The sequence below is a fragment of the Aptenodytes forsteri genome, unplaced genomic scaffold (genome assembly GCF_000699145.1).
Source record: "Aptenodytes forsteri isolate BGI_AS27 unplaced genomic scaffold, ASM69914v1 Scaffold91, whole genome shotgun sequence".
Classification (NCBI taxonomy): Eukaryota; Metazoa; Chordata; class Aves; order Sphenisciformes; family Spheniscidae; genus Aptenodytes; species Aptenodytes forsteri.
This window is the reverse complement of record NW_008794115.1, coordinates 248,302-260,906: the sequence shown is the minus strand read 5'-3', so window position 1 is coordinate 260,906 and position 12,605 is coordinate 248,302. Positions and strand designations below refer to the sequence as shown.

Here is a 12,605-nt window from a genome sequence, read left to right as displayed (position 1 = left end):
AAAAAAAAAAAAAAAAAAAAAAAAAAAAAATCAGTACCTTTTTCTTTCTTCTGGATCTGAAGGAATGGATTTGTGCAATGGTGCCAACTCTTCTTCATGAGAGATGACTAGCTTTGCATTCACCTGCACTCCTGAGATTCGGAATGTTGGGCCTTTAACTTTCCCAAGTCTACCTCCTTAAAATAAATGACAAAGCTATTAAAATATTTACTTTTAAGAATATCATACAGAAAAATGTAAAGAAAACAAGACAGTTTGCTGCTGTAGCATCATTCAATTATACCAAATTACTTTTTCTTAACCAAATGCTTGAATTAAGCTCCAGAATCAAGAAGTCTTTCAGAGAGTAACAGATCACTTTTAAACTTCACAGTAAAGCAAAAACATACTGCATTCTCCAATGACAATTCACACACAGAAAGGGAAAAACAAAAAAGGCATCTTACTATAACCCTTTAAGATCACCCAGCATGCCAATATTTTTGTTTATATTTTCCCCCAACAAAACTGTTTTCTGTTGTGATTAGAGTGCAAGAATAATTCAGACTTCTGACATTTTTTTATTGCCCGTCAAGCCCCGTGAACACATTGTACCTGCTCTTTCTTGTCCAGATGAATTGTCCTTTAAAGCTTTAATGCATCCATTATGTACAAGCTCTCCCAAACGTCTAAGATCTGTCTCTGATTTATCAACTAGCTCAGCATCTCTAGCTACAGCATCTAACCTGTAATAAAACACATACATATTTTTATAGCTCTGAAAGTTTAGTAATTGTGAATGACTCCTTCAGACTTTGAAACTAGAGAAATGATCATGTAAGTTATCAGTCACCTGCATTTGCTATGCTGTGTACAATTTGATCAAAATCAAAAAAAAAAAAAAAGTGATTCAGGTATCAGAGGACAATACAAAAAGAACTGTAAAGGACCCTAACCCTACAGTTTTGAGTTAAATTACTGTATGTCTCTTTAAAAAAAGAAAAGGAATCATTGTATATAATATGTTCATATGGACTATAAATATTTTTAAGGAAAATAAGGTTGGGAAGTTTTTCTTAAAATATGGAATAATAAAGAAAGCTTAAAAATAAGAACTGACAATAAGGAAAATGCAAAACTAACTTTGACAGTCAGTGGATAAACTGATAGGCTTTCAACAGGCTATCAAACAAGACAACTGAATGATCACCACCAATGAAGATTAAACAAGACAGCAGGTAAAGTATAAAGAAAGAGAGTAAGTGGTCCTGAAAATTGAAAGGGTTATTGCGTGGCTGTTTGCATACGTACCATACATGAAGAAAGGGAAGCTATTAAGCTGAAGTCATGTTATAGTCAAGGCAAAGACTAGACACTGTATTTTCTCTTCAGTCTAAGGTTTCTTGGTATATTGTTCTAATTTTTATGAAAACAAGGTTCCAAATTGGTACACAAATAATAATCAAACAAGTTTACCTTTCAAGAGGGCCACCAAATTTCTTGTAACTCTTGATAAACCTAGTAACAGAAAACAATTTTGCCATTTAAATGTATGCTTAACTAACTACATTGGTTTTAAAATTGTATTAATAAAATTATTAATCTTAGTATAATCCTATATAGACAATGGGGGGGGAGGGAATGTAGAGAGAGTAGGGCAGCTTAGTATATCCAGATAACCTAAACCACGTCAGAGTTTTCTTCGTTTAAGAACTGATGTAAATAAAACAATAGAAGGTACAATTAATTTCAGAAATTGCTTTATTAATTTCACAAAACAGAAGATTCAGCAGCTGGATGTGTCTAATCATAAAAATTTAATGTAGATTTACAGTAAACAGAGATTTCAGACATTACGTTATGCCTTATTAGTAAAAGGAGCAATCTGCAACAGGTGATTTGAAGATTTTGGAAAATATGACAAGAAAGATACCCTCTGTAGGATTGTGTAAGTGATGGAAAGAAACTGGAGATACCCCGGATAGAAATGAAATGAAATAAAAATAAAATAAATAAAGTTCTAAAATGAAATGGAAAGGCAAAAATGATCTTTAAAGTTATTTCTCTAACCAATATTTTGCAAGTCTTACAGCATTTTAGAGAAACATGCATACTTAAATTTCAGAAGCAAAGTAGCATTTCACAAACCCAAAAAAGGTAAAACAAAACAATTCCTCCTCCTTCTACCAAAAAAATGTTTTAGCACCAAATATTGAAGGGATCTGCTGTACAAGATTTTGTACCTGCTGTACAGGACTTTATATTTTTTTAGTTTAAAAAAGCGTGATATTACATTAATTCAATTACAGTGTCAATTAGTTTTAAAATAAAACAAAATCCACTCAAATTTTTGTAGTTGTCACCAAAAAGATTTACATACTCTTTCAGCACTGCAGTTTTTAGATAAAATGATGGGAACCAGATTATTTTTGCTTGTATGTTAAAAGCAAGCTCACCCATTGTAACAACTGTTTTTTGAGTGGCAGTAATTAACAAATTTAAAACAACAAAGAATATTTTTCAAAATTAATTTTATCCCTCATTAAAATGGGTTCAAATTCTTGCCGTGACAGTTCACTATGTCAGCACCACAAAGTACACAAGGTAAAACATTAAGTGCCTAGAATAAAAAAAAAATTAAAATAGATTCAGGAAAAATAAACTGCCTTCTGTACTTTCAAGCTCTATAATAATAATCATAATAAATCTGTCTTGTCCCTTCAAACATGCATGTCCCCCCATATCTTACCGCCTGATCTCTGCATCACTAAATCCTTTAATATTTTCTCGAGGAATAGTTCGTGGTCTTCCACGTTTTTTTGGCCTTTTTCTTTCTGAGATGGAGTCACTATCAGATCCAGAGTATCTTCTGCTCCTACTGCGCCTCCCTTCACTTCCATTAAAGCTGATCTGGAATTTCAGAATAAGTAGTTCAAAGCTATGTGATTGACAAACATCAGTAAAGTTTTACGTTGCCTGTCAAAAATGTGTTCAGAAAAGGAAAAAAAAAAACCCCAACCAACACCCAACAACAACCCCCAACAAACTAAACCAACAGCAACATAAAAGTACAAGTCAGTCAGAACCAAGAGACACCTGTTTTGCACAGTTTCTCATCCTTGGGAGCATATATATTTCTTCAAGTTCTTTTTGTCTTTCCTCCTCTTCTATTCTTCGCCGCTGGACTTCTGGAATGATTTCTTCCCAATTTCTTGAATTTCTTTCTGGTTCCAACTCAATATCATCTTCATCCATATTGGAAAAGTTGGCCACCTTGTGTATCAGAATATAGGTATTTTCATCAAATCAATACATGACTTTATTTGAAAAAGACTGAGCAACTAATATTTTAGGAAAACAAAAATCTAGATGGCATATTTTAAGCATTTACATATTTTATGTATTTGTATATATTACTGTTTTATATAATATATATAAAATTTATACATACAAAATGCTTCATGAAACACTGTCTCTAATGAAAGTATTTTTAGATTTATGAAACAGACACAGACTGCATGCAACATGGGCTAAGATGAGAAAAGATGAGAATCTTTTTCTTCTTTTAAAAGTTGATTAATACAGATGCATGAAGAAACACCTCCCCGATAGCTGTATGATTTGTTTTTTAACTTCCTTCAAAATAGGGCTAATAACATGTGGATGCCTGAGTTAATGTGAAACTATAATATAAAATTAACCAAAAACATTCATACACTGTAGAAATCAGAATATGTTGAAAATGAACGATCAGCAGGACAGCTATTTAATAATCTACTGATCGAAACAAATACATCATGCTCTGCATTTTTTTTTGCACCCAAATTATAATATGTTTAACTGATAACACTAAAAATACCTGGCATTCAAGTTTACTTCAGGCCTAAAAGCTACTTCTAGAAGTCATCGACTAAGAAATGCAAACTTTATATTTTGTGTTCAATGATACCACAGCTGCTTAACAACAAAGGCAGTAAATAAAACAAAAAACTACCTAGAATTCTAATCATTAACATGTTCAAACTACCTAGAATTCTAATCATTAACACATTATAAGTGTGTCTTATTTTATTAGCAAAATACATCATGTATTTTTAATTTTTTATACTGATGGTAGCTATCCTGTATAGGTGAAAAGACATCTTATTAGAAAGAGATACTGAGTTGACTTACTGAGGCATCTATTTTATAAGAATGAAGAGATGGATAGGTACACAGAAGAAAAATAGTACTGTTTGTAAAGGAAAGTGTCATTATGGCAGAAGGTAGGGAACAGAGCAATACCTTGAACTGTGAAAGCAACTCATCTCCTACAGTTAATGGACCTGGCTCATTTTCCCGAGTTTCAGCCCTCTTCAAGATTTCATCTATATCCATTTCCTAAAAAAGAAGTTTCTCTTTACAATGAAATAATTCATACATATTTTCGGTTGTTTTATCTATCTAGTCCAGAAACACTACTTACCTGGGGTTCTTGTTCTTCCCCTTCAGGTTCTTTAAAAAGTTCCTCAGCCCCAAACTTCAAAATCGCTGATAACTCCTCCTTATTAAAAGGTGTTGAGCTGAAATAAAGGATGTTTCAGGAAAAACATTTTATCTTAGTAACTTGAAAAAGTTCTCTATAATCATGGGTCAAAATTAAGCCGCCTTTTTACTGTTAAGTAAAAACTATGTATATATATATTTTTAATATATGTACTTAATATGCAAATAAAAATCTACAAAGACAGTATACTTTGCATCTTTACTTATTTAACCTTATTTTGTCTTTTCTTAACCAGGTAAAATAACTTACATTTTTACTTATTTTTCAAATATACTTAAGGGTAAATTGATATGGAAATAAATACAAATATACCTTGAAGGAGTAGAGCCTGTATGTAGTACGGTTTTCCCTGTAGTGTCCATTCTCTGAATTACTAAATGATCTAACACCATCTTTTTCTTGGCTCTTTCAAGAATATCTTCTTCTACTGATCCTTTTGTGACTAGCCGATAAATATTAACCTATGTATATTTTCAAAAAAGTAAGCAACAACAAGGAGAAATCTCAGTCTTCACTACATATCTTATGAATTTATTGACTGGTTTCAAATACGAAATACTAGTTCAATCATGTTACCACAGTCTTACATAAGTGTTTTAAAAAAAACAGAGAAGTAAACTCTTAGACCTGTCTTTTTTAAACTTCAGTGATTTGGCACAAGCATTGCCACAGGCAAAACTGTCGTATTTCCAGTTATTACTGTGTCTTCTGCAAGGAAGAAACCTGAAGAGAACTAAGAAATATTTAAGCAGGGGGGATGTGCCTGATGTAGCAGTTATTTTCCAGAATGACATGATGCCAATGAATGTGGGACAGACAAGCCCACAACTCTTCTCCCTCTCCCATCCATACACCACAGCTGCCACATTATCTCTCCGTATAGGGAAATTTTAAGAAAAGAAAGTTAAATGAGCATTACTAACATTTTCGGACATATGCAGCAAGTATTAGTTATTCTTAAAACTACGTGAAGGCTGAATGGTGCAGACAGAGAGTGGAGAGCTACTGTATGGAACCCTCCTTCAGGTTTGGAGCTTAAAGCTGAATGTGCATACCTGTTTCTTCTGTCCAATCCTATGTGCTCTAGCCTGTGCTTGCAGATCGTTCTGTGGGTTCCAGTCAGAATCAAATATAACTACAGTGTCAGCAGATGCCAAGTTGATACCTAATCCTCCAGCTCTGGTAGACAGTAAAAAGCAGAAGTCCTGAAATCATAAAAAAAAAGTTTTATATACAATAGTTGTAATATTCTTAAAGGAACCAACATGACACTTCTTTATGTAGTCTGTGGTGCAGACTACAAAATCATCTATTACCAATTCCGTAACTGTTCTATAGTTAAAGCTTCTTTAAGTATAAAGCAAACATTGATATCAATTTCTTTCATAAATAGTTACTGTCTTCTCAACAGTTTAAAGGAAGCAGCATCCGAGAAGATTATCACCAACCAAAAAATCCCAAACAAAAGACTGTTCAAAAAGTACAAACCCCCTACCATTAAAACCTTGTATGTTACAAAGTCCCTCTCCCATACCCCCTGCTCCAAGCCCTGGAAGACTAAGCAGCCATGTCAGAGCAGGGAAGATGCTTGAGCCTACAGGTAACTGGTTAATAGATAGGAAGCAAAAGTCTTCTGCCAGGTTCAATGCTGTTCAACATATTCATGAACAATATGAAAATGGAATAAGCAACGAGCTGAAAAAGCCTGTAGATGATACTGAATTATTCATTCAGACAACTATGAAGGACTGCAGAAGGATCTTGAGACATGCAATAAAACAACATATGAAATTCAAGATAAAGTAAAACAGGTTTTAAAAAAAAAAAAAAAATCCCAATTTTCAGTAAAGTTACAGGAAATAGCAAACCACTACGCTCAGGAATGAGTCCTGAGAATTGTTAGAAATTTCCATGTAGACCTTAGTTCAGTAATGGCCAAAAACTATACGGAATGTCCTGAATTGTTAGGAAAGAAATAAAAAATATAACTGAGAACGTAATTTTGTTGCTGCACAAATATATTGTTTGCCTCCATTTTTGAAATGCATTAAGTTTAAATTCCTCTTCATCTCAAAAAATATACAGTGTAACTGCAAAGATTTCAGAAAAAGACAACAATGTCTATGCTAGAAGTTTGAAACAGAATTAACTTCTGTATTTAACAAATACCTCCATGATGTAAACTTCAGGTAAGTCTTTCTCCCTCCATCATAGCAGAAACAAGCTCAGCAGCAACTGACAAATGCTATCTTTCAATTACTGATTTAAAAAAAACTAACAAAAAATGAACCCCCCCCCCCCCCAAAAAAAACAAACCCCAGAGCAACCTCCTCTCCCCCAAATCTGCCAATGTAAGACAAAAGATTTAAACTGATCAAAGGTATGGAATGGCTTGCATTATAGGAATGCTAAATAAGCTACAAATTTTCCAACTTAGAAAAGAAAGAATCTGTAACAGACACCTATATATTCACAGGTTGCTCACAAAGAATGGCTAGAAATCAGTTCTTCACTATTTCTTCCAGGGCAAGTAAGTAGGTGGCAACAAATGAAGATAACAGAAGCCAGATTTGAAACAATTAAAGATGATTGTTCATACAAGGATATACACAAGTTAGTTCTGCCCATTACCAAAGGATGTTTTTGATGCTAACTGCTTGTCTAAGTTCAATGCTCTTGTAAACATTGTTGGCTTAAGTTCTACACAGCAACAAGGCTGAGGCTAAATTTCTGCAGCATATATACAGTAATTAAAATTACTTTGATAAAGAGCATTAGAGAAAAAAAATATAGCTACACAACTGATTAAATACCATTTTCATTTGTTATGTGTTTTCTACTTAACCTCTTTTTAAAGAAAAAAAATTAGCAGATGTAACCTTATAGTCTAGGCAACAATGAATTTTCAACTTTACTGATATATTCCTCACTTTTGTCAGCCTTCATTTTTTGTGCAATATTTTTTGTATCTCTTGGGAAAAAATAAAACAGATTCCTTAGGAAAAAAATACCATACCTCTGATCCTTCTGCATTAAAATGATCCAGCGCTTGTTTCCTCAATTCCCCTTTTATTGATCCATCAAGTCTCTAAAGAGATTGAATACTACAGTTAAAAAGTAATTCTTATACTATATTCTAAATCAGAGCAACTTGAATTCTCAACTGCCAAAACTGTTATGTGAAGGACAAAAAAGTAATACAACACTTCACATAATTTTTTAATTCATCAGTTTAATTTCAAAATACTATTTAGCATATCGCAATTGCCAATCTTTCTAGAAAAAGAACACTTTTTCTTATATCTTTTCTTAAGCAAAATGGTAAAGATGACATAATCACAAAACAGTTGAGGTTGGAAGGGACGTCTGGAGGTCATCTTGTCTAACTCCCCTACTCAGGCAGGGACAGTGAAATCAGGTTGCCCAAAGTCATGTCAAGGTGGCTTTTGAATGTCACAGAGGATGGAGATTCCATAACCTCTGGACAACTTGTTCCAGTGCTCTGCCACCCTCAGAGTAAAGAAAAGATTTTTCTTATATTCAAGATCAAAACTTCTTGGCTACTACCACCAAGATTCCTACCTGAAAGGGAAACTGACGATACTTCAGATATTCTGCTAGGATGTCCAGCATCCTCACCATCTGTGAGAAAATCAGAACTCTGTTGCCACGTTCTCGCAGACGAATCAGTAGCTTGTCAAGAAGGATTAGTTTCCCGCTGCTACGTATTAAATGCTACAAAAACCAAGAAATACATATTACAAAATATGTTCATCTCAACAGTAATACACACTGGTTAGACATTCATTCGAGGTTTGCTTTTCTTTCTATTTCTGTGGGAAGGAAAAAAAAAAGGCAAACTGACATTCCTTCAGAATTTTATAGTTTAAAACGTGCATATAATATATAGTCTCCTAGAAAAAAAAACCCGCCAAATTCATGTGACTGTAAGACAACACTGCTATATAAATTTACTAGTATGCAGCATTAACTGAACACAAAACTTTACTCTAATTTTAGTTTAGTTGATTCTAACTGAAATCAACAGGATTACTAACTCACATACTTTTAGAGGAAATGCATTGTTCAGTTCCCTCTCAAAGTCATATCTTAACATCTCATCAAAACATGAAGTAAATAAATGGGCTTAAAAATTTAAGCAGTTATGATGTAGGCCCAAGTTCTTTTCTGCCAAGTAAAAAATAAAATTTGGTAATCAAAACAATATAAGACTGAGAAAAAACTATCTTAGAACTACTTTCTCTTCACTTCCCATCTTTTGAAAAGAAAGAAGTACTGCTGCTTAACTCTCTAAGTCTTTTTAAAAACAGCCTATCAATCAAGTTTCTCAGGCAAGATAAAGTGAGAGGAATCTTGTTTGTGGTGCCTAAAGTTGTAACCCACCTAAAGCCTGTTAAGCTTTCTCAGCTCCATTGGGAATAACTAGAACAGAAACTCAAGCAAAAGTGAAATTTAATGTTGAAAATGCTAGGCCTCTTTAGGTGAAGACACTTCGGATAGAATTTTAGGGAATGCTAAATTTTGAGTTAGGTGCTTTTATTTTTTATGCCAGAAAGGAGGAGAATATTTGTCACTGCACAAACTAGTAGTATTGGGAAGGTATTTAAGTTATCAACTTGAAATCTTACAGAAAAAAACCCAATCTTTAGGAACACATATGGTGGTATAAACTGCATCATCAACAACAGTCGTCTTATCTGTTGCTGTGCTTCTTAACAGTTTTGGTACAAATATTAGTTAACCTTAAAAAAACACCCAACAGAACATCTTGATAGACATGATAATTGTTTTCATCTGTTAGAACAACAACAACAAAATCAGACTGAGCTTTGGATGCTTGTTACTTTCATTTCCTTTCACTTTCCTTGTTTGCAGGCATACAGAGAACAGTATTTGATCATAAAAAAGGCTTAAAAGCATTCTGCAGATCACTTTTCTATCACATAGATTGCTGGCGTATCACTGCCAATCACATGCATTTCCACTCACATTACATTTACCTGCTTTCCTGCTTTATTTTACTTAGGTTTAAAATAGGTCTCAAGTTTATTTTGAATGAAAATAGACAGCCTCTTTCAAACTATTTCCTTTTTACTTTGATTGTAATTAAAATGGGGGATATTTTATTTAGTCAATTATCTGTCAATTATTCAGTTCCAATTAAGAATCAAAAATCAATTCGCCTACCCGTAAAACCCAGGATGCACATTTTCCAGAGAACCTGTTTTTTCTTAATATACTTCAATAAGAATTAATAAACTGCCAGAGCACTATAAAATTGTGTGACTATCAGAGATGTAAAACAGAACTTTTTTTTTTTTAATTAAAAAGTGACATTACCTGTGTGGCCTCCTGTTTATTATAGAATTCATTATCATCTGGTGGTTTAATGAGGTAGCAATGGTTACAACACTTCTTGAGTTCCATCATGATGTTCAAAAAGCCTGAGGTACTGCCTTTTGAACCTTTACTGAGGGCTTTGTAATTCCTGGTTAAAATCCACCTATGATATAAGATGTACAACGTAAGTAATTTCTAGCCATATGCAGAAGCAAGACATATGTAAGCTTTCAAAATATGAACAAGCTAAAGGAAAAAAAGCAGCTCCCAAAAGAATGTGCTAACATGCCAATCAAAAGAAGCTACATGAATAGACATTAGACCAGTGTAATTCTTGAGTCCTTGCTTCATAGAATTTTACTGTTGTGAAACTCTAGAAGCCTCAAGTTCAAATTGCATTATAAAAACTATTATACTTCAGTAAACTGCATGTAGACATATCACTAAAAAAGCACAATTTAAAAAGAGTTGTTACTTACTTGTAATACTGCTTCTGCAATGCACTCATTTCCATCCTCAGAATTTGCTCAACTTTAGCAGGTAAAGACTTTTCTACATCTTTTTTAACTCTTCTCAGCAGAAATGGTTCAAGTTCTTTGTGAAGACTTGCATAACCATACTCTCTCCCTTTGCCATGCTCCTCTTCAAAATCTTCCCAGGAGGAAAACCTTTAACATAATAAAGAATGTGCACAAAATAGTGTCATACTGTGAATGACATGAAGAAGCAAAATTCAAGAAGATAGATAACACAAACACAGAACGTGTATAAACGTAACACAAGAGCACACACACATTTGGATTTCTTCCCCACTCCCTTCTGTTTAATTTATCCAATTACTGGATAATTTTCATCTCACAAGAAATTCCAAATACTTTGCCTGTAAATAGAAGGACGGAATTTTCCAAAAACATTTACAGAATGAAAACTATTGAATTTTAACTTCCCCAGTGGAAACTAAACATTTTTCTTTTTCTGCAAGGATACTCACCTAGATGGTTGCAGAAATTCCATTATTACATTTATCAAGAGCAGCATGAAAAACCAGCTGCATGGCTGGAGGGTGTGCAAGAGAACAAGAGACTACTTGATGTACTTTTTGCAGCTTGTATGGTCTAGCTGAAGTGTAACTATCCTCTGTGCTAACTGACTAGGAGAACAGACTTCATGATCAAATGAAGAATGGGTACTAGACCATAGTGGCTTTTCTTACTAGGTTCTGAAGAAGTTGGTACAATCCATAGCTCAAACTAAATGGGCTATGGTGCTTAGCATTTACAAGATGCCTGACAGGAACATGTGCTGTCACACATGAGCTCTAATTTATCTTAGGTATAAACAGAAGTCAGTACAAAATAAGGTCAATACAGTAAGCTTACTGTATGCAAACCGTACGGGAAAACCAGCTATCTGACTGAACTACAGGATATTGGGCATCTTGGTACAAATTTTTTTTCATTAATAGTACTAGCACAGAAAAGATTCCATTCTATTTCCCCAGAGTAAATCCACACTGTTTTCCTCTTAGGCTAAGATGAAGACTTTTTTCCAGGTTCTGACCCATACATCAATCCATCATTTTTGTGGACTGCTAAAATGGAAAAAGATGACAACTGCCACCAGCATTATTTATCAGGAGCAGCATGAAAAAATATATGCATCTACTTTACATATAATATTTACGTTATCTTTCAGTATGATTCTCTACTTGTATTGATTTTTCAAATCACTATACTACTTCACAATAAGAAACTTGACCAAAAAAAACGTTAAAAAGAATCAGGTAAAACTCTTCCTTACTTTTCTGGCATGATGAAGTGCAACAAAGACCAAAGCTCTTTGAGGGAGTTTTGCAGAGGGGTTCCAGTAATAAGAAGACGATGGTTAGACTTAAAGTCTATTAAAGTCTTGTACAGAAGAGAGTCGTCATTTTTTAAACGATGAGCTTCGTCAACTCCTATGAATGCCCAATTCAGACCACCAAGGAATGACTTAAAAGAAATGGAGGAGAGGGGAACATTATACAAATAAACACATTGCATAATTACCCACATTTTATAATCAAGCTATAAACACCATCATTTTTTGGTTTATTTCAATAAAATATGGACAGCTGTATGTTTTTAGTACTAATTATAGCTTTTACATTTGCCAGATTCAATGAAAGGCTGTGCAAGCATCCCAAGAAAGTATAAATTAAGTTTAAAAGGAAAAAAATGGCCAAAAGTCTGACCCACATTAATTTTTACGACAGAAAAAACCCCACCACTGTTGACCTCTTCTTCCCAGCATGTACAAAAAAATGAAGTAAAAATGTTCTGCTTCTTGACTATCTATAAAAATTTCCATATACTGTTAGAAGAATTAGCAATAATTCTGTGCGCTACCACTATGGAGACAGCATTAATACATATACTACTATATGCACAATAACAAAGAAAAACTCTGTGGGATTTCAGAGTTTTGTATCATGTTTGGGGCTAGGGGTTGGGTTCTTTTTCAGTTCCTTGATGGTGGTCTGCAAATAAGTATAGCTCTTGAAGATGGGAGGAGATTGTTACAGTAATGAGAATCCCAAGCAAACTGGAGAAAGAGAAGTGTTACCCACTTCATGAAATGGAAAAAGGCTGAAAGCCTCACCACACATACAAAAAAATCTAAAAGTGCTTAACTCCCCCCCCCCCCCAAAAAAAAACAAAAAAAACACCCCCCGCCCTGC

General features: G+C 33.9%; 1 protein-coding gene across 1 annotated transcript in view; it reads right to left on the bottom strand.

Annotated features, from left to right (window-relative positions):
- The window catches only part of CHD1 (chromodomain helicase DNA binding protein 1), a 65,319-nt gene that overhangs the window by 13,005 nt on the left and 39,709 nt on the right, over window positions 1-12,605 (bottom strand). The window contains exons 15-28 of the mRNA XM_009275822.1: window positions 11,687-11,877; window positions 10,366-10,554; window positions 9,887-10,049; window positions 8,108-8,260; window positions 7,542-7,613; window positions 5,581-5,730; window positions 4,838-4,986; window positions 4,445-4,541; window positions 4,264-4,359; window positions 3,076-3,252; window positions 2,729-2,889; window positions 1,456-1,497; window positions 595-725; window positions 38-176 (exon numbers count right to left, since the gene is read on the bottom strand). Coding sequence (XP_009274097.1) covers window positions 38-176; window positions 595-725; window positions 1,456-1,497; window positions 2,729-2,889; window positions 3,076-3,252; window positions 4,264-4,359; window positions 4,445-4,541; window positions 4,838-4,986; window positions 5,581-5,730; window positions 7,542-7,613; window positions 8,108-8,260; window positions 9,887-10,049; window positions 10,366-10,554; window positions 11,687-11,877 — 1,910 coding nt within the window. The remainder of the gene's footprint in view (window positions 1-37; window positions 177-594; window positions 726-1,455; window positions 1,498-2,728; window positions 2,890-3,075; window positions 3,253-4,263; window positions 4,360-4,444; window positions 4,542-4,837; window positions 4,987-5,580; window positions 5,731-7,541; window positions 7,614-8,107; window positions 8,261-9,886; window positions 10,050-10,365; window positions 10,555-11,686; window positions 11,878-12,605) is intronic.